This window comes from Lycium barbarum, chromosome 10, assembly GCF_019175385.1.
Source record: "Lycium barbarum isolate Lr01 chromosome 10, ASM1917538v2, whole genome shotgun sequence".
Taxonomy (NCBI): domain Eukaryota; kingdom Viridiplantae; phylum Streptophyta; class Magnoliopsida; order Solanales; family Solanaceae; genus Lycium; species Lycium barbarum.
The window spans coordinates 89,289,551-89,316,684 of record NC_083346.1 but is presented as its reverse complement, the minus strand read 5'-3'; the positions used below and the strand labels follow the sequence as shown (position 1 = coordinate 89,316,684).

At 33.0% G+C, this 27,134-nt stretch overlaps 2 protein-coding genes across 2 annotated transcripts; both read left to right on the top strand.

Annotated features, from left to right (window-relative positions):
- Window positions 1-1,161: 1,161 nt before the first annotated feature.
- Window positions 1,162-7,307, top strand: LOC132614210 (ADP-ribosylation factor 2-like). The gene is made up of 7 exons (XM_060328615.1): window positions 1,162-1,319; window positions 2,576-2,745; window positions 3,672-3,742; window positions 3,962-4,081; window positions 6,638-6,756; window positions 6,832-6,913; window positions 7,030-7,307. Exons 2-7 carry the CDS (start codon window positions 2,598-2,600, stop codon window positions 7,033-7,035), a joined length of 546 nt encoding a protein of 181 aa, XP_060184598.1. The 5' UTR covers window positions 1,162-1,319; window positions 2,576-2,597; the 3' UTR covers window positions 7,036-7,307.
- A 9,509-nt stretch (window positions 7,308-16,816) lies between these two features.
- On the top strand, window positions 16,817-21,127 carry LOC132614682 (ATP-citrate synthase alpha chain protein 2). The gene is made up of 13 exons (XM_060329196.1): window positions 16,817-17,022; window positions 17,126-17,243; window positions 18,571-18,747; window positions 18,881-19,042; window positions 19,134-19,214; window positions 19,432-19,483; window positions 19,561-19,675; window positions 19,781-19,862; window positions 20,017-20,112; window positions 20,192-20,293; window positions 20,460-20,576; window positions 20,660-20,776; window positions 20,901-21,127. Exons 2-13 carry the CDS (start codon window positions 17,145-17,147, stop codon window positions 20,970-20,972), a joined length of 1,272 nt encoding a protein of 423 aa, XP_060185179.1. The 5' UTR covers window positions 16,817-17,022; window positions 17,126-17,144; the 3' UTR covers window positions 20,973-21,127.
- The last annotated feature ends 6,007 nt before the right edge of the window (window positions 21,128-27,134 follow it).

Here is a 27,134-nt window from a genome sequence, read left to right as displayed (position 1 = left end):
ATTAATTTCACAAATTCCTGTGGAAACGATCTAATATTACACTATTTTTGACTAACAAAGCGTTCAAAAAATATACTGTATTATGCACTAGTCACTGTTCGGCTAAAACTTGATAGCCAGTGTTCCTGACCAAATAACACAGTGTGAATCAATTTTAAATTAATATTTTTAGTAATCTAACTCTTTTATATTGTTAACATATTTAAGAATATTTTAGTTGTTTAAAAGAACAAGTATTTTTTTCAACAAACGCGTTGACTACTTATATTTAGCTCAAACATTTTTTTCACTTAACTTGCTTACTCATAAAATCAGTTCAAGCATTTATAAAAAGTACTTTGGTCATGAAAATTATTCACTTTTTCCTGAAATTTTTTGCTTTATTTCAAAATCTATTTTTGGTTATAAAATTTTCAAATTTAACTTAGAGTTGAATTTCAAATTCAGAAAAGTACTTCAAACTTGTTTGCCAACTCCATCTTCATAAATTTCAAATAAAGTTCTCTCTTCTTTTCTTTAGAAAACATATAACTCCAACTTCATAAATTTCAAATAAAGTGAAAAGTATTTGAAATATATGGTGAAACGCCTACTTAAAACACATAAATTTACTTTTCACGAACTTAGTGTCCGTTTGACCATGGATAGTTTTCATTTTTTTCGGAGTATTATTTCCAAAACTGTCTAAACATAGAATTGTTATAATTTAAAAAAAAAAAATCACAATTTCACTCTAATGTACTCACTAAAATTGAATAGTAAATTCAATTTGTATTCATTTTCCAACACATCTCCAATTTTCAAAAAACATTTTCACCTTTAAACCAAATGCTACATTTTTCCGAATTTCACAATTCTTATGACTAAACGTGCACTTAACATCTCCTATGAACCACCAAAGGATGTGGTGCAGTGGATGGAGCTGCTCCTCCCTTAATTATCTCGGGTTCAAGTCCTGGATATGAAAAAATCTTCGGTAAGGAGCGCTCTGCTCCTCAGAAATGAACTCTACGCGGCGCGAACCCTAATATAATCGAGCTCCAATGCGAATAGCGGACACTGGATGAGACACTAAAAAAGAAATCAAACACCTCCGTATGAGAAGCGAGTGTAGAGAATATACCATTCGCCAGAATCTAAGGGGGCATTCCCGTCATTTGCACACATCGGAAACTTGTCATTCCCTTTATTTATAGCCTCTACTAGTCAGCGGATTATTTTATATATAAATGTTAATCCTCTCGCGTTAATCTCCGGCTTAAATTTGCGCTTTCTCGTTCTTTCTTCCTTAGATCCCTCTTCTTAAAAGCACCTTTCAGGTAAAGCTTAATGTTTTTTCATTCATTAATTCAAATTCGTCTTTGATTTCATATTAAAAAAAAAAAAAGTTATGTTATTAGAGTTTTGGCTACATTTGCCGTTTTCGGTGATTTTGCATTTGATTTGAGGTTATTAGCTGGCGATGCATTTCTTGTTTAATTTATGATTTGAATTTTGTGTTGTTGTGTTATGATATGAAGATCGAATCACATTAACCTTCGATCTATTGGATTTTATCGTACAGAGCTTCGAATTGTGAAATTTAAATCTCTAATAATTTTGCGTTTTCATTCAGATCCATTTCCTGGTATACTGTATTTTGAAACAAATGCACACGATTCATTCCGTTTTATATGAGGACATTTGACAGGACACGGAGTTTAAGATGTTATTTTGAGTTATATATTATGTCACTGATAATCGAAGAAAAATAGTATAATCCCTCCGTTTCAATTTGTTTGTCTAATTTTGACTTACACGGAGTTTAAGAAAGTAAAGAAAACTTTTGACTCTCGTGATCTTAAATTAAAGCTATGTAGAATGTACAAAAATGTCCTTTAATCTTGTGGTCTTAAACATGCCGCATGGATAGTTGGAATTAAAGAGTTGTCAAAGAAAGAAATAGGCATTCTTTTTTAAACGGATTAAAAAAGAAAGTAAGACAAACAAACTGAAACAGAGGGAGTATATATTATGTCAGTGATAATGGAAGAAAACTATTATAATAATAGTTGAAGATTTAGTTGCATTGAAGAACATCATATCAAAGTTTAAAGTATGAATATCAGACAGTGACTTTATCATGCTGGTTGTGGAAGTTGTAAAGAATAGAATGTTGTTGAACATTTCAAAATATAAAGTTGTGATATAAATTGGGGAGGGAAGTATATACTTTTTATCACTTGATTTTTTAATCAAATTATATATTTGTTAATGTATTTGATTTAGGCTAGCACTATCTTATTCTTCAATTTTATTACTACTGTTGTTTCTTTTACTTTGGTTGTCTTTACTATTTTTGCTGTTAGTACTTTTCTTTATTCAATATTTTTATCATAGATTTTTTACTCTTGCATTTCTTTCAAACCTGTTGTGGGAAACGTTTTTCTTTAGCCGAGGGTATTTCGGAAACAACCTCTCTACCCCACAAAGGTAGGGGTAAGGTCTGCGCACACCCCACCCTCCCCAGACCCCACTTGTGGAACCACACAGTATGTTGTTGTTGTTTATATAATCTAGTGCTTTTTTAACGCAGGGATCATCAACAAGAAGGAGAAATGGGGCTGACATTCACCAAGCTTTTCAGTCGGCTTTTCGCCAAGAAAGAAATGCGAATTCTCATGGTTGGTCTTGACGCAGCTGGTAAGACCACCATATTGTACAAACTCAAGCTGGGAGAGATCGTCACTACTATTCCTACCATTGGTATGTACTTCACTTACATGTAGATCTGTGATTACAAAATTAACAGTTTAAATGTAGTGCATAACTTTCAAAAATTGCATCTACAGTACCTCTGCTGCATAAAGTATTGAAAGAATAACTTTAGAAATTCATAAATGTAAGCTGCAGTTTGGTTTTTCTTTCCTCGAAAGAGAATCCGTTATAGGTGAACTAATGATTCTGCTGAAACTCCAGAATTTAGATAAAGAAGTGTATCAATTTTTTGAAGCTTAATTTGAATGTTAGCTCATTTATGACTTGTCACAAATGGCATTATAGAAGTCAAATTTGAATCAAAATTATTCGGCATTAGCATCTTTTATCATAATCTGTTGATGTATATCACAAAAGGCTATGTATGGGCATTTGGTGCATAGAGTAGGGGTATGCATATAACCCCTAAGTTTATAGCCTAAAATTCTTTTGGGATCAATTCTACATCTTGACTTTCTATGATTAAAAACTAGAGAACACTTCATGCTCTGTTTGGAGCACTGACATGAAAGATTAAATCTGATTATGCTAATTAAGCTCTGTTGTCTACAGGGTCAACATTTCATAATAGAATGAGATTTAATTTTGTGTGTTTTGGGGATAACTTAAAAGGAGGAAATCATTTATGCTTCTAGTGCTTCTTTTTTTTTTTTTTTTTTTTTTTTTTTTAAGATGAACAAATTGTTTGTTCTTAGATAAACTTTTCTGTAAATGCATCCAAAAGAGAGCCTTCTTTATGATCGAAAAACAGGTAGTATGTTCTGTTTCTTCTATGCTCTTGTTTTCACAACCTTGTTGAAAGTGTTGCTGTGAATGTATAATCAGCCCTGTTGTTAGCTTAATCTAAACTCGTAATTGTATGCTTATAATAATACTGCTTGGATGTGCTATCAATAGTAATTGATAATTTGCAGGTTTCAATGTGGAGACTGTTGAGTACAAGAACATCAGCTTCACTGTTTGGGATGTGGGGGGTCAGGACAAGGTATAAATGTTTTTAGTGTCTAAAGAATCTAAGTTAACATAGAGTTTGCTAGTTGGTTGTAATGAACGGGGAGTAAGTATTATATTTTCTTCGCTCTTCTTAGTTTTCCCTTTTTCCCGCCTTCTGTGTGTTAATCCTGGTAGTTCTCTTTATGCCTCATAGACTGAGGCCTTTGATTCAATTGCTTAACCGCGTGGCCACTGTCTTTTTCTTTTTCAGATCCGTCCATTGTGGAGGCACTATTTCCAGAACACTCAGGGTCTCATTTTTGTGGTTGATAGCAATGACAGAGACCGTGTTGTGGAGGCACGAGATGAGTTGCATAGGATGTTGAATGAGGTAATAATTCTCGCACCTTTTTTGGTTGCTATTGTTTTTTCCAGGAAACGAGACTCAGTTTCTAAGGCTTTAAGCTGCATGGAAAACGATTCTATGTGCCTATTTGAAGTGAATAGTACTGAAATCTGCATTGTGTACTAATAATTAGCTCTTCAAAGCTGATGACCATACTCTTGAACTACTACACAACTGCTATACAAGCATTTGCAACAGTTATTTTCTTTAAGAGTGATTACAACTTGTGACACAGTATATATGTCTGCTAAACTCTATCTCTTGGGTTTGCATTCAAAACTTGACAGTTTTACATCGTTATATATGTCATCAAGATATTTAAGAAGAAATTTTCTTTGCTTTGCCACTTACCATTCTCCAGAAAAGAGAGTAAATTTTGCATTTTAGCACGATCTTGTTTCTAAGTAAAGATGATTTAGTGTCGTCTGAATTTATGGGTTAGGTTATGAATTATAACTGACTGAAGCATATCAACATTAGGTACTTAAGGTGTATCACGATGCACAATGGGACAATATAATAGGATTTCTTAAGATAAATCCACAATTAGGTTTTTGATAAGGAGATCCATAACAGATAAAAAGTTTTTTTTTTTTTTTTTTAATCAAGTAAAGTATTTCATTAATAATAACAAGGCCGAGAGGGCCATATACAAGAGACATACCAAAAAAGGAGAAACCTACAAAATATGGTTCTCTCCAAAAGATACCCAAACAGGAACTACATGGGTGCACCAAAAGAAAATAAGGGATCGGCTATACTTCTCAATTGGGCAAAGCTCATCTCCACCCCTTCAAAAGGTAGTTATGGTGACATGACTAAAATATTTGCATGGGATTCGGGTTGAACTAAATCTTTCTCTCTTTAATCTTGTTTTAATCAAAGCTTGAATTACAACAATTATTCAAACTAAGAAATGAACTCTTTTTTCTTTGTTTTCCCCCTTTTTATAAACTACTAAGTAATCAGCTCTTGATTTGCTTAAAATTAGTGAACATGGATTGAATGATAGATGAAAAATTGTGACTATGAATTACTCCCTCAGTTTCATTTTATATGACACTATTTGCTTATAAGTCCGTTCCAAAAAGAAGGGTACCTTTCCATATTTTCAAACAATTTGTACTATAGACTTCGTATTGTACCCTTGATGACAAGCTTTTATAGGCTCAAAATCTCACGGCATGTTTAAGAGCACAAGTTACAAAAGTCTATCTTTCTTTCTTAAACTCCATGCCGAAGCAAACTAACCCACATAAATTGAAACGTAGGGATTACTTTTCCCCCCTCAATCTTGTTAGTTAAAGCTTGTTTATTATTGAAACTAAGAAATGTACTATTTTTCTTTTGGTTTTTCTTCTATTTATAAACTACGAAATGATATTTTTTTAATTTGCCTGATTATCCCTGAACATGAGTTAATAATAGATCAAAACTAAGGATGAGAAAAACTAAATACTCGTCATCTCTGAGATTTATCTTTGATATAACATCATTTTCAAAAAATCTTGGATATAACTAATTTGATGCAATTCACAGTTCCTAAATGGAGCATTGAGGATATTGATAAATTATGATTTTATGAATTCTGGCTAATATGTGGTAATTTACCTTCTTCACTATGATTGGTCACACTTCAAAATCTTAATTGGATAATTTTCTAATCTCATTTGCCTTAAGCTAAACTAGTTTCAATTTAGAGGAGTTAATTGAGTTAGATATAAACTATACTCTGATTCACGTTTACCAAATATGTCAAAAATCTGATACTTCATGCGAATAGTCTGCATTATGTTATAAATTTCTATGACAAGGATGGAGGTACAGTATTAATGATGTCCCACCTTTAATGAAGATAAAGAACTATTTATGGTCAAAAGTAAGAAAACTGGATAACTTATGACGGAATGGCACCTAATCCAATTCAATTCGTGGAGCTTCAAGTCGAGCCAAAGATGCTGTTTCGGTGATTCTGAAGTGTCAACATTTCCTCTTCAACAGATGGGAGTGGTGTTATATCACTAATTGCTCAAGCCTTTTGCCCCTCTGTCTTTGATATGCTATATTTAGAATGTTATTGTTAGTAAGATGAATCTCATAATTGAGACAGTTCATCAACTTTGATCCATTGTTGAATGTGATAGTTGATTATTGATTAACCATTAGTTGGTGAAGTATCTAGTGGAGTTTCTGGAGAATAGGTACAAGAGGAGATTTTTCCTTCTATGCATCATCTAATCAAACAGGCAGAGAAGTTGCGATACTGCGCTTTATGTTTGCACTGGTCAATATCTCCTTTTATTTTTTCTTAGGAAAGAACACTGATAAAATATTGAAGTGTGACTAGGAGCAGGGAGAGATCTGCATGGAAACCACAGCACTCAAAATGCTTTTGCTGCTTTTAGCTCATGCTTACTATGCTCGTAGCTACATTCATTAATTAGTAAAACAACAAAGTGAAAGATACAGTGGGATTCTGTACTTAAGTTGGACTTTGCTGACTGACCTGTGGAGTTTAATAGTCATTACTCTCTGTCCCAGGATGAGCTTCGAGATGCAGTGCTTCTTGTTTTTGCTAACAAACAAGATCTTCCCAATGCAATGAATGCTGCCGAAATAACTGATAAGCTTGGGCTGCACTCTCTCAGGCAGCGTCACTGGTAGGCACCCTGCTAGCAGTTGTGAGAGCTTCCTTTACTTCTCAAGGCACTAAATTTTGTCTCGGCTGCTTTCAGGTACATTCAGAGCACCTGTGCAACATCTGGAGAGGGGCTTTATGAGGGTCTTGATTGGCTTTCTAACAACATTGCTAACAAGGTATGTGTAGTGTACACGTCCTAATTGATTAAATTAGGCTTGGATCTTTTCCTTTTGCTGTTGGGATCACCTTTGTGCGCTCATTGTTTTCTTCCTTTTGCGTCGTCTATTTACAGTCCTAAGGCAACGGGAGAGTTCTTGCGGGTTGATCCTGGATGCAGGCAGGTTTTTATCTAGTTTCTTTTGCCGAGTCAGTGTGGTTATGAGCATTGTCTTGAAACGCATTTGCATCTTTTTAGGACTTAATGAAATGGCTTTGTTATACAACGGTTGGATATATGTAATGCTGTTTGTTTAGGTTTGAGTATACTTCCATAAATTTGTAAACAAAGACTAGTTCTTTATGACGTTTTTGTTAATGGTTAATGATTGTACTTCCTCTTTTTGTCCCTAATGTGAACCTCTCTAATTATTGAAAGGCGTTTAATCTCTTAGGTTTTGAGTTGATATAAACCATGAATGTGTAGTTTCGATGTGCTTATAAGATCAATGATTTGCACTTTCATTCTTGCTTTACTTTAAGCCCAGAGCTTCCATCATTTTGAGTTTTTTGTCTCGTTCCTTGAGAGACATAGTCATCATCAGATCCTTGCTCTGACAAAAGTTGGTACTTGGTCTTTTGCCTTGATTCTTGCTCAACTGTCGGAAAGTTGATGCTCAACCTTTTAAACTTCCCAATCTTACTCTTATTTTGTGCATATTTTTTTTGAGGAATTTCAGTGGTTATAAGTTGTGAACAATTGACTATCTAACATGAAATGAATACAATCAGACCTCTCTATAACGGCATCCGCGTATAACAATACCTCTCTATAACAGCTAAGATTTTTCGGAACCGATCTTTTATGTTATATTTTACTTCTCTATAACAGCATTTTACTTATAACGGCAACGACCAACTTTATGACAGTACGCTCTTTGTAAAATTACCCCCCATATAGCAACTATCTGCTTTTTCGGGTAATATAGTAGTTAATTATCTTTATAAAAAATAGAATATATATGGTTACCAATAATAAGTGTAGAGATTTTGATCAAATAGTTAATTTGATACTTTAATATACTATATTTATGACAAAATATTACAGATGAATACATATTTGTAATCTAAGAATATCATTGTCTTCTATAACTTTATTTAATTTACATATGAATATCATTGTTTTATTACAATAAATAAAAGAGCTTCATGGAAAAATATTTAATTTGATATTTTAATATACTATATTTCTATAGATTTAAAATGTCTGTCTTAGAGCTTAAAACTTTATACATTCAGTTATGAATTTATTGAAATTGAGTTTTCTTAAATGTTAGTTAGTGAAGTATTCATATTTTTGAGATTTAAATTTTAAATAATTTGTTATTTTTTACAACATTAAAAATAAAAAGCATAGGTTTTATGCATCTTTTTTGCCTATAACAGCCACATATTATTTTAATGGCAAATGTTGTTATAGGCGTATAACAACAACTCTCTATTATATTCAAAAATTTCGGACCCAACGATGCTGTTATAGAGGGGTTTGACTGTATAAGGTCGCAAAAGTTTACGATATTCACAATAATCATAATAAGAAGATAATGATTCCCACTGATATCTGTTCATAAGTGGATCTTTTGGAGCGCTTAACTTGAGAAACTCAGATTCTATCTCTTCTGCACTTCCTTTAGATAACGTTTTGATGGAGAAAATGTTATTCTTACGAGTTAAAGAGAGGACTTATGCCTCATTTACATGGCACTTGATGAAAATTTGTATCTCATTCAGATATCAGTTATTAAGAAACTCCATTTCTGTCTCTTGCACACTTCTTTTAGATAATGGTTTGATGGAGAAAATGCTGTTTTTACGAGTTAACTTAGGCCACATTTGCTTGCACTTAATGAAAGTTTGAATCTTAATCATTTAAATTTCGGTTATTGAGAAACTCTGTTTCCATCTCTTGCACACTTCCATTAGGATAATGTTTTGATGGAGCAAATGTTGTTCTTACGAGTTAAGAGAGGACTTGTGCCTTATTTTCACTGTTAAGTGCTATGTAGCATCACCTGCTAATGTTCATTGCAGTTCTCTGATAAAAATAACCAGATCTTCCCTGAGCAACTTGCCATAGCAGTATGATGACCAAGTCTTCTCCTATATGTATCCAGTTCGAATGAATCTTGAAAGGGTTCCATCAGACCAATTAGACTATTGATTCCTCTAAGATTAGTCACTCTCTCCAAAGCTTGTTGGGAATTGACTGACCTTATATTCCAAAAGGATTTTGTTCATCGTTAATAATAAGGTTTAGAGGTAGTTTTGGCCAAAAAAAGGTTTAGAGGTAGTCATCCTCTTAGATAATAGTCTGATGGCAGGAATAGGCTTTATTGTTCTTCCCTCCTTTTGTTTGGCATTACTACCTCTGATCATATTAGGCTACCTTGGTGATAGATCTGCATTCTTGGAAACCTGTTTAATGTTTTCCGCCTGGTCCTCTTCCTATACTCTTAGTACATGTCTCAATATGATTCACCTTTATTGGTTGTTATTGTTCTGGTTCTTTGATTCTCTGTTGTGATTGTTGTGCAGAGATTTCACTCCCATTCTGTTGTTTCTCCTTGTCAATATCCTCTAATCCTTGCACTTCCTCCCTGTTGTGTTGTGAATAACTATTTAAGTTTGTTGCTCTGATTTATGTCCTGTCTCACTATCATTGTGATTTCCTCCATTTGCTGGTCTTAATTTGATGTTTCCAACTACTTTAGCACTTGCCAAAATCTTCACTGGTGATTCTTCCCCTTTCTTGTCCTCCTGTTCTTGTGAATCCTCTTGGACAGGCTTTAACTTTGGGTTTTATACATGACATTCTTGTTCATTGTGACCCTGTAATTGACATCTCTTGTAGTACCTGGGCATATAGTCGTATTTTATGTTTGTGTAAGTGGAAACAATTTCTCTAATGCTAGTAAGCCCGTCAACCGGTTAAAACCGGTAAAACAGGAATTGGTTGAACCGGTTCCGGTTAATAAATACCGGTCCGGTTTCCATTTTTTTGGAACCGGAACCAGTTAAACCGGTCGAATTAAAAATAAATAAATTAATATATATATATATATATATATATATATATATATATATATATATATATATATATATGTTATATAACCTAATATAAGTATATTCTTAGTATATTTTAGGTATATGTAGTATAACTTAAGCATATAACTTAATATATATATACGTATATACGAATTTATAAACTTAGAAAAAAATTAAGCTATAAATAACTTAAGTTATAATATATAAGTTATAAGTATAAATATAATTTATATATATATATATATATATATATATATATATATATATATATATATATATATATGAAGTTATATGTTTAAGTTATATTACATATACCTAAAATATATTAAGAATATACTTATATATATCAATATACTTAGGTATAAGTATATTCTTAGTATATTTTAGGTATATATATACGAATTTATAAACTGAAAAAAATTAAGCTATAAATAACTTAAGTTATAAGTATATAACTTAAACATATATATATATAGGTTATAAGTATATATAGTATACATATAACTTAATATATATATTAAGTTATATGTATGCTGGTCTTAATTTGATGTTTCCAACTACTTTAGCACTTGCCAAAATCTTCACTGGTGATTCTTCCCCTTTCTTGTCCTCCTGTTCTTGTGAATCCTCTTGGACAGGCTTTAACTTTGGGTTTTATACATGACATTCTTGTTCATTGTGACCCTGTAATTGACATCTCTTGTAGTACCTGGGCATATAGTCGTATTTTATGTTTGTGTAAGTGGAAACAATTTCTCTAATGCTAGTAAGCCCGTCAACCGGTTAAAACCGGTAAAACAGGAATTGGTTGAACCGGTTCCGGTTAATAAATACCGGTCCGGTTTCCATTTTTTTGGAACCGGAACCAGTTAAACCGGTCGAATTAAAAATAAATAAATTAATATATATATATATATATATATATATATATATATATATATATATATATATGTTATATAACCTAATATAAGTATATTCTTAGTATATTTTAGGTATATGTAGTATAACTTAAGCATATAACTTAATATATATATACGTATATACGAATTTATAAACTTAGAAAAAAATTAAGCTATAAATAACTTAAGTTATAATATATAAGTTATAAGTATAAATATAATTTATATATATATATATATATATATATATATATATATATATATATATGAAGTTATATGTTTAAGTTATATTACATATACCTAAAATATATTAAGAATATACTTATATATATCAATATACTTAGGTATAAGTATATTCTTAGTATATTTTAGGTATATATATACGAATTTATAAACTGAAAAAAATTAAGCTATAAATAACTTAAGTTATAAGTATATAACTTAAACATATATATATATAGGTTATAAGTATATATAGTATACATATAACTTAATATATATATATATATATATATATATATATATATATATATATATATATATATATAAAAGTTATATAACCTAAGTATATTGATATATATAAGTATATTCTTTAGTATATTTTAGGTATATGTAGTATAATTTAAGTATATAACTTAATATATATATATCTATATATATATATATGATGTATTGCTGACTTGCTGTTAGTTAGTAAATATATAAATTTTACTTATAAACTTATATAACATATGTAAATATACCTACAATATACTAATAAATACTATAATATATATATACTATACAAAAAAAAAAAAAAAAAGAGGTTTTGGACATGTTAGAACCGGACCGGTCCGGTTTCGGTTTTTTAACCGGTGGCCGGTTCCGGTTTTTTAATCGAAAACTGGCTGGTTTGTTAACCGGTTACCGTCCGGTCCGGTTCTAACCGGTTAACAGGTTTAAGTGCTAGCATTCCTGATTATACGCTTAGGAAAGTTACTCACTCAATATATCTAACGTAAAAATATGTTAGATATTTTGTTTTCTACGAGTTTCTTTAATTTTCTTAAACTTTGCATGTACTTTCTACATTTTTTGTGTTATTATGCTACTTTATTAAAGTATAAATTGAAGAGTTAAAGATACACGGGTCATACGCCCCATGTCTTGAGGCTTGCACCTCGCTTCGTATTAAGTAAAATGTATGGCCTCGCGTCCCCGCCTTTTAAAACGGTCATATATAAATTTGTTGTTATCAGTTGATAATCTTTTGTATGGAAAAGAATTGTAGGTTTTATAGTATAGTAGATGGCCTATGCCCGTGCTGCGCACGGGTTCAACACTTCGGATTATAATGTATCTATATATATGTAGTTATGTTTAGATAGTGATAATATATATATATATATATACACTATGTTCAAAATACGATTAATATAACATTGTAGTTTGTGCTCCGTATCTAAAATTTTATTTTATTCGTGTTTGCTACGAAAATTTATTTACTTTTTAAAAGAGAAGACTTGTTTAAAAGAAAACTATTTTCCTCTCTTTGAGATAAAATAATAGCAATATTTAACCATCAGTTGATACTTTCAATTTTAATTCGATTAATTTAAAAGTGTAAAATACTTATTATTTTTTATCAAATTTTAATTTGGATAATTCTAATTCTAATTATTAAATTAATTTTACATGTTTGAAACGAAACAAAGTAGAAATTAATTTTCTATTTAAATGAAGAAATGCTAGTTTTTAATTTTTGGTAAATATTTTCGGTTTGACTCATTTTACTTGTCATGTTGTTTTTTGCATGGTTTTTAAGGAAACGTGAATTAAAATTATAATTTGACTAATTTATCTTATTCATTATTTGATCTTCATTTGATATTAATGTCTTTTCACATTTATTAGAGTAAGAATAAAAATAAAAAAGTAATTAAATTGTATCTTATTTTTTAAATATATATATATTTTAAGTATATTTATTTTAGTAAACATAACAAATGAATGACATGGCAGAATAACAAATACAACAATTAAATATTTTGAAGAAAAGTAATAATATGAGGTCCATGTTTTTTGTTGTGTAATAATTTCATTTGCTCTCACTAATGGGTTAATATGCATGTGGCAATGAATCAACTATTATTGACTTAATTGTTTGATTTTCTAAGCATTTGTTTTTTAACATTATTTGTTTTATTAATATGGGATTCATTCTTTTTTTTAATATTGCTTGATTCTGTTAATATGGGGCCCGCTCTTTTTTTTAAGGAACAACGGACGATAGTTTGCACTATTTTTATGCATATAATATATATATACTATATTCAAAACACGATTGATATAACATTGTAATTTGTGCTCCGTATCTAAAACTTTATTATATTAGTGTTTGCTAAGAATACAAAGTCTGCACTTTTTTTTTTGACATTGTTTATTTTTTTAATATGGGATTCACTTTTTTTTTTTATATATATATATTGCTTGATTTTGTCAATATGGGATACTATATTCAAAACACGATTAATATAACATTGTAGTTTGTGCTCCGTATTTAAAACTTTATTATATTAGTGTTTGCTACGAATAAGCATGGTGTTTAATATGGGGCCCACAATTTTTTTTTAACATTGTTTGTTTCTTTAATATGGGATTCACTTTTTTTTTTTTTTAATATTGCTTGAATTTGTTAATATGGGGTCCACTTTTTTTTCCCGTGGGTTCAACTTTTTTTTTTTTAATACTGATTGGTGTTTAATATGGGACCCACAATTATTTTTTAATATTAGTTATTGTTTAATATATATGGGGCTCACATTTTTTTTTTTACAATTTTTTTTTAAAATTTTTTATGGGCCTGTTTAATATGGGGCTCAATTTTTTTTTTTTATTGGGGGAGGGGGGTCCACAACGGACGACGAAAAAGGAGCCCCAACCGGTGCTTCTTAATAGTAGTAATATAGATTTTATACATCTAAATTCTAAGCCATAAAACATATAAATAATCCGCGGCAAGCATAAGTTGGTAACATATAAATTATGGTACGTAATATGTCACTTGGATAAACCTACGTTCATATAAAATTCTGTAAACTGTTATTGCATACGTATATACTTTTGGCAGAACTTCCCCCCCCCCCACAAAAAAAAAAAAAAAAACTGAGCTTGCCAATGATAGACATGATTAGTTATATTATTATACTAATAGAAACGTGACTCAACTATTTGTAGTTCTGTTGTTGCGGAAGTGAATTCTGATGGCTGCTAAAAACTATAGTCAAAGAAATACTAAGAGTCAGACGCAGTTCAGTTTTGACCGAATTAGTTTAACAAAAAGATAATCAGTTTGATTAATATAGCAGAGTTACAACTTATACTGCACTGAATCCCAAAACATCTACATATGTTAATCTCTTGAACCTCCACTATCTCACCGAGTATCTGTTACTTATTATCACTACAGTTATATAACAGGTAATTTTGCTTGGGCTTAGACAGAATCACGGAATATTTTTTCACTGCTAAAAGTTTTAAACCCTAATATTAGGGGTGTACATGGACCGGGTTGGTTTGGATTTTTTAACACTAAACCAAACCAATTGCGTCGGGTTTTTAAATTTATACACCAAACCAAACCAATAAGATTCGGGTTTTTCAACCTCGGGTTGTCTCGGGTTATTCGGTTTTCTCGGGTTATTCGGGTTTTTTTTTCCGGAATATTCTTGATACAAAATATATAACTTTTACTTCAAATATTTCTTTAGTCCTAGTAAGATACAACTATGTAATTAAGGTGTTTCATAAGAAAATAACACAAAATGTGAGAAGAGTGATGACGTTGTATTAAAATATTCAACAAAAGATAATAAAATCGGTTAAAATAAATATTGCTAATTAATAAACCATAAAGAAAATGACCATAATCTAAAAATACTAAATCATACTAAAATAAGTACGGCTAATAAGTATTATTTACATGACAAGAAAAAAAAACTTAAGTTATGTATTTTCACTCTCTAAACCAATTATGCAAAACTAAAGAATAGATATCTAACATTGTTGTCAGTCCTAGTGGTAAATTGAATTTCTTTTGTTAGTATTAGTGTTGACTTGGTTTTGGTTTAGACTTTATATGAGTTACTAACGTCCATAGGATATAAAACTTATTCGTATTCAAAATTCTAAGTTCAAGCTTTAATAATATGATAATAGATTAAAAACTACGAAAAAATTTAAGAAATATTTATAAATTACATTACAAATAAATATTTTAAAAATTGAATAAATGTAATGTCGGGTTGGTTTGATTCGGTTTGACTTTTTTTAGCTAAAACCAAACCAAACCAATTATGGTCGGGTTTTTTTTTTCAACACCAAACCAAGTCAAACCAAACCACTAGTCGAGTTTTTTTCTCAATTTGACTCGGTTTATCGGTTTTGTGCGGTTTGTCGGTTTACTTTGTACACCCCTACCTAATATTAAAGATTTGTACCAATTCATTGACAAATAGGTGTCTCTGTATTTATACACTTGTTCAATCATAATGAGCTCACCTCTATAATCCATCGTTTCAATGTGATGGAATCATGAGGAGCAGCTGCACATCACGTTTGACTCTCACTCCAAATGAAATGGTGTCACTTCATCTTACTCACATAGAAATATGAATTAAGAAGCATGATGCAACATGGAATCACTATTATTTCCCAAGAAGAAAAATAAAATTTAAACAATTGCGAGATAAAGTAGGTGAGAATCTACAAGGAATTGTAACTATCAAAACATTATCTTCATCCACACAACTACGATGCAAATTGTAACAAAAATTCTTACACAATTAAAGACAGGGAAAAATAGGAAAAATTCAACCAAGCAGCCAGATTAATAGAAACTTGTATGCATCGTTATATATATATATATAAGTCATATTAATTAATGTACATTCTCATCTTAATTAATAAACTAACCATCGTAAATTAGTATGATTTGATATAAACACATGGTGTGAATAAATAGCTACCAGCCTGATCTATGCGATTCAAAATTGTGATAATACGACTCATACTATTTAAACATGTTATATTGCAATTCAAATTATGGCATTTTGGTCACCGAATTGTTCTTTTGGAACCCAATTGCGAGAACTTGTAGAATTTCAGATCTTAGTCACAATCAAAGAAATTGAGATTCAATTATTTGATGTTACCTGTCCTTCCACTTCTTCCAATTATCGAATGTACCAACATTTTGGTCATGCTAATTGGCCAACTCTTGACTAGTAAGATAAGAGGACAAAAAATCACTAAGATATTTACGGGCAGATGAATTCTTTTTGTCAAGCTCCAAAAAATAGAGTGTCATGTCTCAAGGGAAAGAGTATGCTACTACTGTCTTTTTCCAATTTATGTCACTTTTCATTTTTTTTGAGATTCAAAGTATATAAATTTGAGAAATTGTAAATAACCATCTAGCAAAATAATAGCCAGTAATTTTTTTTTTTTAATATTAATGTATAATATTCATAAAATATACGTTTTTGATACATAATAGTGTATATTTTCTGTATATTTGGCTAGTTGAATGTAATTATTTTTGGCCGACTAGCCAAATATGTAACTTGCAATGATCAACATTTTAAATGGAGTACTTTTTATTATATTGACATGAGAAAAGTTGTAATTTTGAAAATATAAATTTAATTTTAAAAGTATTAAGTTGATCTAATTCAAATTAATTTAAAAAATTAATCAAAGATAAAGTGAAAACACCACATAAATTGGGGACTGGAAAGTACTAGGTAGCTAAAGCCATTAATTAGCATACTTACTGTAGTTTTTACCGGTTGGGTGGTCCACATTGGTGCGTAGGTAGGTAGTCAGCTTGTACTTCATGTGTCCGCTGTCCATACGCAGACAAACTACTTCCCGCTAATATATCATTCTATTTTCTCTATCTTTCTTTATACATTATTTCCAATTATCCCATATTATAATTCACAGCAGCCATCTCTGAAACAACCCCATTAATATCACATCACAACTATAAATAGAATCAGTTGAGTCCCAGGATTTCAGCCTGTGTGTTATAAGTTGTAAATCTTTCATACATCACAAAGATTCTTTGAATCAGCTATTTAACGGTAAGGATCCCAACTTTCTTGAATTTGAAAAAAATTGGTTTTTTGGTGGCTTTGTTAATTACAATTTTGGTTTATGAGTTGTTGGATCTGTGGTATTTGTCAGGTGACATCAAGAAAAGAAAATGGCCAGGAAGAAGATCAGAGAGTATGATTCAAAGAGATTGTTGAAAGAACATTTCAAGAGACTTGCTGGTTATGATTTGGCCATCAAATCTGCACAGGTAACTCAATAATGACCTTGTGATTCCATTAACATTGGTTCACCTGATCACCTCAACCCCTTTTCCTAAAAGGGGTTAAAAATTAGGCCAACTAACTCAAATCTACACAATGTATTTGAGGATACAGATTTAAGTCTGTGAGTAAGAATTTAGAAATGGGGTAGATTTCTCGGTCACTCAACTAATAGTTATTATCTCAGACAGTCAGTCACCTTGCTTCTTGATTCCAATTTTCTCCAACAAAAAAGTGACTTTATGATGTAATAACTAATTACTATTAGTTGAGTGATCATCTGAGTAATCAACTCATCAGAAATGTAGGGGATGGTTCTGTTCTGCATTTATTAGGACTAAAGATGCAAATTGAAAATATAGTTGCAGTCTAGTAGTTGTAACTCTGTCTTGCATCACTTAGGTGCAGAATCTAACTCAGATATGAAATGTCACCTCTAATGTTGAGATCTATTTTTGCCCATTAGGAGGAAACTCCTAGGCTGGTCCAAATAAGTTGCTAAAGCCCATAATAGTAGATCTGGTTGATGGTAGTGTATGTAAAATGTTGGATCATAGGCTCTGAGACAGCTACTAAAGAATAGTAGGAAATGGATCTTGCCTAGCAGTGATCCTATTCAAGTGTTATTCACTGCATATTAAGAGTGGCAAACGGGCTGGTTGGATCGGATGTATGGGCGGGTTGAAAACAGATAAAATATATGAGCCGCCCATATTTAACACGGATAAAAAATGGGTTAACCTACGGATAATATGGATATCCATATTATCCGTGGTTTTAGGAACAGTCAGGTGAGAACACAAGCTAAAAGCCAAAATAAGCTTAGATTCTTAGAAAGCAAGAACTCATGAAAAATAACAAGCAAACAATATGGATATCCATTTTTTAGTGGATAATATCCATATTTGATCCATATTTTAAAAGCTAGTTATCCAACCCATGTCCAATGGGTCGTATTGGATAGTTATCCAACCCATGTCCAATGGGTCGTATTGGATGGTTACTTGTTTTCTTTTACCATTTTGCCTGCCCTACTGCATATCTTCTTCAGGTCTTTCATTGTGTATCCTTTTGGTAGTATTCAGAGCCCTCAAAGCAATTAGCAAAATGAGTTTATTCTATGATCCAGACGCCATACAGCACTGTCTTAGATTCATTTCCTATTTCAGGTGGACGGGGCTGGAGAAACAATCTTTCATGTTACTTGTGACAATTATAAATTGCATTTGACGATTTATTTTAGAGAATATAAGAATGCGGAAATTTATTCCTCTGTGCATTATGATGATAGTATTTGTCCTTTCTATGTCTTAGGTTACAGAGTCAACTGATTTGAATGAGCTTGTAGAGAAAGAGCCATGGCTTTCTTCAACACAATTGGTGGTAAAGCCTGATATGTTATTCGGGAAGCGTGGAAAAAGTGGACTAGTTGCCTTGAATCTTGATTTGGCTCAAGTTGCTTCTTTTGTGAAGGAACGCTTAGGCAAAGAGGTGATTGAAATATTCCCGGACCATAACTTTGGGGTGATATTGTTATAAGAGAACACATTATATACTTTATCCAGCAACACACATTATTTATACTATTACTGATTCTTTGTTTGCATGTTCTTCACATTAACAGGTAGAGATGGGTGGATGCAAAGGGCCCATCACAACCTTCATCGTTGAGCCATTTGTACCCCACAATGAGGAGTTTTACCTTAATATTGTTTCAGAGAGACTTGGTTGTAGTGTTAGCTTTTCTGAATGTGGAGGAATAGATATTGAAGAGAACTGGGACAAGGTATGTGAAATGTGCCTGTTCTGTTACGTTAAATATGTTCAGTATTTTATACATGTATATTGATTTGACATGACAACCGTGTTAAATCCAGGTTAAGACAATCTTTCTGCCAACGGGGACATCTTTTACATCAGAAGTTTGTGCACCACTTGTTGCTACTCTACCACTAGAGGTAAATGTTTGAAAACACCACAAATTAGGAAACTTGTTCCGTGTTGCCACCCGTAATTTGAAATTCATTGTCAAGTTGGAGCATTGAGTAATGATCCTCTTCTTAGAGAAAGGGAAAATAAGAAAAGGAAGATCAACTTTTAAGTACTTCTGTATACATCGAGTTTATTTGTAATCTGAAACGTACCCCTGATGTGAAATTCACTTGTATTGTACAGATCAAAGGTGTAATTGAGGAGTTCATCAAAGTGGTTTATACTTTGTTTCAAGGTATGCCCAAATTGTGTTATCACATAAGTTGTAGCCGTTGGATTTGGTTTAGCCTCTGAATATTTCTTTATATTCAGATCTGGACTTTACTTTCCTGGAGATGAATCCTTTCGCATTGGTTGAAGGAAAGCCTTATCCGCTTGATATGAGAGGAGAGCTTGATGACACTGCTGCTTTTAAGAACTTTAAAAAGTAATGTCTTGGCACACTTGCATTTACCCATTCTACTCTCTTCCGGATACATTAAGTAGAGTCTGCACGCATCATTACTTTAAAAATATATCTTTCGTTCTGCAGGTGGGGAAATATTGAATTTCCATTGCCATTTGGAAGAGTGATGAGTGCTACAGAGAGCTTTATCCATGGCCTAGATGAAAAGGTATTTCTTGACACTTTGGAATTTAATTAATAAAAGCATGGGGAATAAAAGACTCGGAATTGCTTACCCTCCCCACTCCCCGGAGGTAGAAAAAGATGTATCTGTGAACAACTGATAACATGCTAAAAGTGTTCAATTCATTGTTCTATCTCAGACAAGTGCGTCTTTGAAGTTCACGGTCTTGAACCCCAAGGGGCGAATTTGGACAATGGTTGCTGGTGGAGGTGCCAGTGTCATCTATGCAGATACTGTATGTTTCTCTCCTTTGCTGGTTACTTTGACTATCCTTCTGTTGCATTTTTCTAATTGCCATGTTGGGTTACCTTCAGGTTGGTGATCTCGGATATGCTTCTGAGCTTGGGAACTATGCCGAATACAGCGGTGCTCCAAATGAAGAAGAGGTCTTGCAGTATGCCAGAGTTGTAATTGATGTAAGCATAAAGTATTCGCATAAATTAACAGGATCCGACATGCTTTTGGAACCTACTATACCATCATAGTTAGCTTGTTATGGCATATTCTTGGTTTATACGTCTAGAGAATGAAAACAGCATTCTTATTAGGAGAAAGATACTCACTTCATCCCCAATTTTGCAGTGTGCAACCGCAAATCCTGATGGCCGTAAGAGAGCCCTTGTGATAGGTGGTGGAATAGCCAACTTCACTGATGTTGCTGCTACATTTAGTGGTATAATTCGAGCTCTGAAAGAGAAGGTATGAAACCATCATAACTCATAGCCATCTTCAATATGACTTGCATTAATTTAGACACTCCTAACTCGGCGTTCTTGTAACAGGAATCAAAGCTTAAAGCTGCAAGAATGCACATATATGTTAGAAGAGGGGGTCCAAACTACCAAAAGGGTCTCGCTAAAATGCGGTCTCTTGGGGAGGAAATTGGCATCCCAATTGAGGTATGAACTGGTATCCAGCAATAACTAGTCTAAAACCATTTTTTCTTTTTCAATAGAATCAAGCAACTTCGACCTCACAACTATCGTTGTTAATCTTTTCCCGTCCCTTAATTTATTGTTGTAGGTATATGGACCTGAGGCAACCATGACTGGCATCTGCAAACAGGCTATTGAGTGCATTACTGCAGCTGCATAAAGCAACCAACTCTGCATTCTCCAAGCTTAAATTGTTTTGGTTTTCTTTTTGGCTTTGTGTTAGCATAATGTTGTTTGCCGAAGATAAAAGAGATTGATTTGTACTTGTGACATTTTATATAAATGAGCCATCAGCAAATGGGCTCTATTAATGAACTTTGTTTATCAGTTTCTTAAGTAAACAAGAATTCTATAGAAAAAACGTTTTCCCATACCTAGACACAAAAGGGGGGTGATTTATGTCTTGTCAAATTTTTGACCTCTTAAAAGTTTGCCTAACTCGAGTTACAACCTATTGAACTTAGGTACATGGAACTGGTTCTCTTACTCTAAAATTAACTATGTAGAGAATATAATGTGGACATAAATAGGACATAGATTTTGCATAGAAATCCTCCTTGCTCAAGTGAGTAAAAACTATGACCCACATTTGTAGCATTTCAACTCAAACTCCACTAAAACAAATGAGCGAATTCAGGTCGAATTCTAAGAGATTTCCTTTAGCCCTTTCAATGTCTACAATCACTTGACTGTAGCAACACTTTTAAGCTAACTCTAGCCTAAAAACGAAAAATAACTTTCTGTAGAATAGACTTCTTGAAAAAGTGAATTATGTTACAACTCAAATTAGGTTACAATTCAAAACATCTACTATAATAACTAGACCAACAATAGAACGGAACGAAAAAGAACTTCAAACGTGGGTCTTGATTCGTCAATTTGATCTTTCTAACACAACTTACAAGATTGTTTCTTGTTTTTGCTCCCAAAATTCTCTCAATATATGTGTTTTTTTTTTTTTTTTTTTTTTGACGATTTTATTTTATTATACTAAGTAGGATCATAGATGGTAGAGGTACTTCCACTATTATTGATAGCGAGTACACTGGAATTTAAGAAAACAACTAATGCAATATATAGACCAACATATATTTTTATTAATTATAGTCATTTGAGCTTGGGTGTGCTTTATACCATCATATAGCAAAGGGAGGAGGACTAGGCCTGACCTGAAAAGAGGATGAGGAAATCATCCTTCCAAAAAAGGGAAAGGATTGGTCATGCTATATACCTAAGTCCAATTCTTCAATAGGCAATAACTGACAAAAAAAAAATTAGTTTTATCAAATCTTATTCTAAAACTAAGGCAAATTGGCTTATCCAATTGAAAGGGCCCTTTGAATCTCTAGGAATATTCTGAAAGGCAAAATACATGGAAGAATCACCCTTAACATATGCACTTTTTGCCAAAATATCAGCTACCTGATTGACTTATCTATAGCGGTGAATAAATTTAGCACTTGCTTGATTTAGAATTTGTGATGTGTCATTAATAATGTGTTTTAGTCTAAGGTTACTCAGATGTGGTTTTGTTACCGTATTTTTATTGATTAGTGAATCCAGCTCTCTACTGAAAAAAAAAAAAAAAAAAACCAGCTCTAGAGTGAAATTTGTATACCCATTCTGGACAAGTGAGGATGGCTTAGTGGTTAAGCACCTCCACCTACGACCGATAGGTCCTGGGTTCGAGTCACACTGGAGGGGAAGTGTGGAAACACTATAAATCCTCCTAAATTGGTGGGAAAAAAAAAAAAAAAAAGTATACCCATTCTGTGAACTTATGGAAAGTCATAAAACATAAAATAAAGTGCAAATTCTCAAAACAAGGAGTTGGTTTGTTACAATAATATTTTTCTAAAAGTAGACTAAAAGATAAAATAAGACACATAAGTTTTATTTGCTTTCCAAAATAATGAAGTGTCATACAAAATGATACTCCCTCCGGTTTAGAAAGAGTGTATAATTAGTCATTTGCACACTCCTTAATAAAATACTATTAATTCTTAGACAAAAATAGGTAATTTGACTAAATTACTCCTAATTAAATAGGTATTGGGATCTGGTCACTTAACATTTAACAAGGACATATTTGAAAAAAAAAAAAAATCTTAATTTGGTAAGTCGACACTTCTTTTGAACCAAAAAATAAAGGCTAAGTAAACACTCTTTTTGAACCAGGGAGTATTGAAGGAACTTTTGCTTTAAACTCGTAGGACAAGTTAGGTTAAAACATATTTCATCGGTTATTTAGGTTCGCTAAACAGGGTAACATGGAAATTACTGGCCTCGATGAAATTAAAGTTAGAGAGGAGTACTATGTATAGGTTAATGAATAAAGTTATAACCCAATCCAGCACTAAACTGCAGAGTTGTTTGTGTCTCCGATTTAGTAGGCATTTGGTCATGCGATATAAAATTATAATTTTATATTTTGATTTTAAATCAATTTTTGTTTATGTAATTTATGTAAAATTTCAATTTCAACTTCATATCATAATTTCAATTCCCAAATTCTTCAAAAATGTATGATTTGGGATTCCAAATCATGATTTTTTATTTAAAATTTTAAACTTTGACTCATAAGTTTATATTTTGTAAAAAAAGATACAAGATCAACTCCATCGAGCTTCATGAAGATGGAGTCTTTGAGTATATACGGACCGTATAAAATATACGGCCCGTACAATTCCAACCGTATAAAAGGGATTTCAACAATAATTCTTGGTTTGATTCCTTTCACTTTCATCTCATTCTCAAGCCTCAAATCTTGTTCTTAATTCATTTCAATTCCAAAATTTTCTTGGATGCTTGATGGTTTTGTGTCCCTAATCCTTTGGTAGGGAGCAAAAAAAAAATGTATAGAATTTTAAATTTTTTAGTTATTTCAAATTGATACCTTAGATCAATTGGGGCTTCACGACTGCGTTTTCAAGTTATCACCTACCCGGGCCGAAATTTTAGTTATTTTCCCGATTTTTGCATTCCATTTTCTTGTATGTGTCTCTCAACTAGTAGCCATTTAGTAGTTATTCCTACTTTGTGTTTTCTAGTTCTTGTGTCAGTATTTTCATTCGTGCTAATTCTTTTCGTGCATTTCTCGTTTTTATCGCGTTGTTAATTTCTTGGCTCAAGTGCGTTTATTTTGAATTGAGTCATCCTCTTCTTCGGGTCTAACAAGAATCCATTCCGACCTCAAGTAGCAATTGTGCACCTTGCAAGCAACCGAATCCAATCGAGAATTAACATCGGCCAATCCATTTGAGTGGTAAAAGGCAAGAGTGTGTGAGTTCATTTGAGTGGTGCTAGCCGAGCACAAACGAGTGTAAACACGAGTGTGGTGAGGTTTCTTTACTACTAACGTGTTTGCTAGGTGTTCTTTGCAGGTACTTCTCCATAGATTCCGATTCATGTGGTGGCGATTATGATTGTTATGGCGATGATGGTTGTAGTTACAAAGGGGAGGACTATGGGAGCTATCAAGGATGTGATGATAGGGAATATGAGGGCTATATGGGGAATGGTGATCATGAGGAAGCTCGGGGAGAGAATTACCCTTTTGAAGGAGAATATGAAGAAAGTGGTACTCATGTGTCTTATGAGGAAGATGGAGATGAAGAAGAACCTTGTTATGATTCGTATGGTGAAGATAATAAAGCTGAAAATTCTTGTGCTATACATCATGAAGATGAAGACAACTCGAGATAAGACTCTCCTTCACACATATCTTATAGGTCTTATGGGGGAGGTTCTTATACAAATAGGACTTGTGAAGGGTGTGGCTATGAAGGTAGTGGGGGTGCTAATGTTGACTATGGAAAGTCTTCTAGTAGACATGCCTAAAGAAGGTGGTTCCAAAGAGGCGATTCATGGAGACCAAAGTAAACCTTTGTGGTAGAGAGGGAATTCTTGTGCTTGATGACGATTGTTACACCAACTTCATCACCCCTCGTGCGGTTGAAGAGTTAAGGTTACCTTGTGTGATTAGGCAAAATCCTTATTATGACGAGGGAGGGTATTGGGTTGATAGGAGAGTGATGGTATTCATTTCACGTGGTGAGTACCAAGAGGAAGTTTGGTGTGATGTGCTTCCAATGGATACTTGTCCCGTATGTTTAGGTGGCCCTAGGTTTCGAAGGCATGAGATCATATATGAGCAAGAGTGGCATAAGTATGTCGTGGATGAAAGGAGGAAACCTCTATTTTCATACGTACTTCGTAGAACGAATCCAAGTATAAAAGTGCAAGAGCCTAATGTGAAATGGCCTATCTTGATTATGGAAGCTAGTGGAGAAGAGTATGTGAAATGGGAGTTCATGATGGAAGAAATCTTTGCTAGTTACCCTTATTCCCAAGAAAGGAAGATGAAATTGGCTATTCGGACTTTTGAGAAGAAGCTTGCAAACTATTAGGCGTACAAGAGGGGAGATCCAATCACTACTTTAGATGCAATGAAAGAGAGCTTGAGAGGCCATTATCCCGAACCACATGAAAGGGGGTATAGGAGCAAAGCCATTTCCCAAGAGAAGAAGTCAAAAGGGAAGAAGCAAAGTCCCTCTTGTGAGATGCCACAAATTCAACATATTCCTTCACCTATAGAAACCCCAAGTGAGATTTGGGCGGTATTGAAAAGGAAGTGGTTGAAAGGAGGAACGGCGAACAAGACCATTACTTCACTTGGTCAAATGAGCTTCCCTTTGGTGTCTCAAGGCAAGGAAGATCTCTTACATGAGAATCAAGGTAAAATAACTTCTGTCAATACTCTTACTTTATTGAGTGATCTTAATGCCAATTTGAGTATAAAAGTTAGTTTACCTTGCATTGAGCCTAGTGAATCCTTGTCATGTCTTGATAATGTCATTGTTGAAAGTGTCCCTACACTAGTTGATCCTATTGATGACCGAATTGATCCTTCTTGCAAGGTCGATTTGTGTCCACCTAGTGTTGACACTTGTGCTTTGAATGATAGTGCATTATCGAATGCAGGTGCTCAAACACTAGTTGATCCTTTAGATGACCAAATTGATTCTTCTTGCAAGATCGATTTGTGTCCACCTAGTGTTGACACTTGTGAATTAAATGGTAGTACAAAGTCATGTGATCATCATGTTAGTAATTCTTGCGAGTTTGACATAGTACCAACTTGTGTTGATCAACTTGCTTGTAATGATAATTCACTACTTGAGGATCCTTGTGATGTGTTTAATGTACCTCTAGTTAGTGATAATGTTGATATAGTTGGTCAATTGAAAGAATGTGACATCTCACCCTTGTTTGTTTCATGTCAAAATAGGTCTCTTGATCATACTTTAGTGTCATGTAATAGTGGTGATGTGTGTCATGTAGATAGTCATGTGAACGAAAACTGCATTGAAAGATGACATTGGTTCTTTTGAGAGTGAAATGACATGCTTTGACTCCTCATTGTTCATGGATTACTCTCTTGTAAAGGATAATGTTTTATTTGAGGATGACATGACTATTGAGAGTGAAGTACCTAGTGGAATGTTTTGTAACGTTGAAAGTGTGGCCAGTTTTGGTGACTACATGGTATTTGAAAATCCACTATGGGATGATAACACTCTTCCCTATGATGGAGATCCTCCCTTGAGGAATTGTGATCTACTTATTGGGAGGGGAAGTGTTCAAAAGGAAGGTGAAACTTGTCTGCAAATTGCTAATTCTTCCTTGGGTGTTCCGAATAGTAGTAGTATGATTGACCATACTCTTGAGTTTAATAGTGAAACTAAATTTGAGGACACCCTAGATGAAGTTATTTTGCGTGACACCTTTCTTTACTATCTATTTGCATATGATGACATTCATGATCTTTTTGGGAGTGCATCTTGTGGAGGGCGGGGTCCTATTGGGGTACATAGTTGTTGCCTTGCCCGTGATATGTGGGTATCTTTTCCCTTTGACCCCGGTGAAGTCTTAACTTGGTGTGAATGGTATCATTTTGCAATTGAGGATCATTTGTATGTCCTACCAGCTTGGTGTCTTGAAACCCTTGGCTCTTTTAGAATATCCTCATTTCTTAATCTTTGGGTTAGCCAAGTTCTTAGTGCTCTACTTGAGAGCTTATTTTGCTTGAAAATGGTTGATACTTGGCTATATCACAAATTTGTACTTACTTGGCGTGGTGGTAGGTTAGTCGACCCTAACACTAACCCTGATCCGTTGAGGACTTGGTTTTTGTTTGTCTCCCTTATGGTTTTGCAAGGTTTAGATTCGAGGACGAATCCTTTTCAAGAAGTGGAGAATGATACAAGACCAACTCCATCGAGCTTCATGAAGATGGAGTCTTTGAAGATCATGGGAGGCA

Coding starts and splice junctions, on each gene's coding strand:
- LOC132614210 (XM_060328615.1), top strand. CDS start 2,598: ATGGGGCTGACATTCACCAAGCTTTTCAGTCGGCTTTTCGCCAAGAAA. Junction 2,746..3,671: donor CACTACTATTCCTACCATTG/GTATGTACTTCA, acceptor GATAATTTGCAG/GTTTCAATGTGGAGACTGTT. Junction 6,757..6,831: donor TCTCTCAGGCAGCGTCACTG/GTAGGCACCCTG, acceptor GGCTGCTTTCAG/GTACATTCAGAGCACCTGTG.
- LOC132614682 (XM_060329196.1), top strand. CDS start 17,145: ATGGCCAGGAAGAAGATCAGAGAGTATGATTCAAAGAGATTGTTGAAA. Junction 19,215..19,431: donor TTGCTACTCTACCACTAGAG/GTAAATGTTTGA, acceptor TGTATTGTACAG/ATCAAAGGTGTAATTGAGGA. Junction 19,484..19,560: donor GGTTTATACTTTGTTTCAAG/GTATGCCCAAAT, acceptor CTTTATATTCAG/ATCTGGACTTTACTTTCCTG.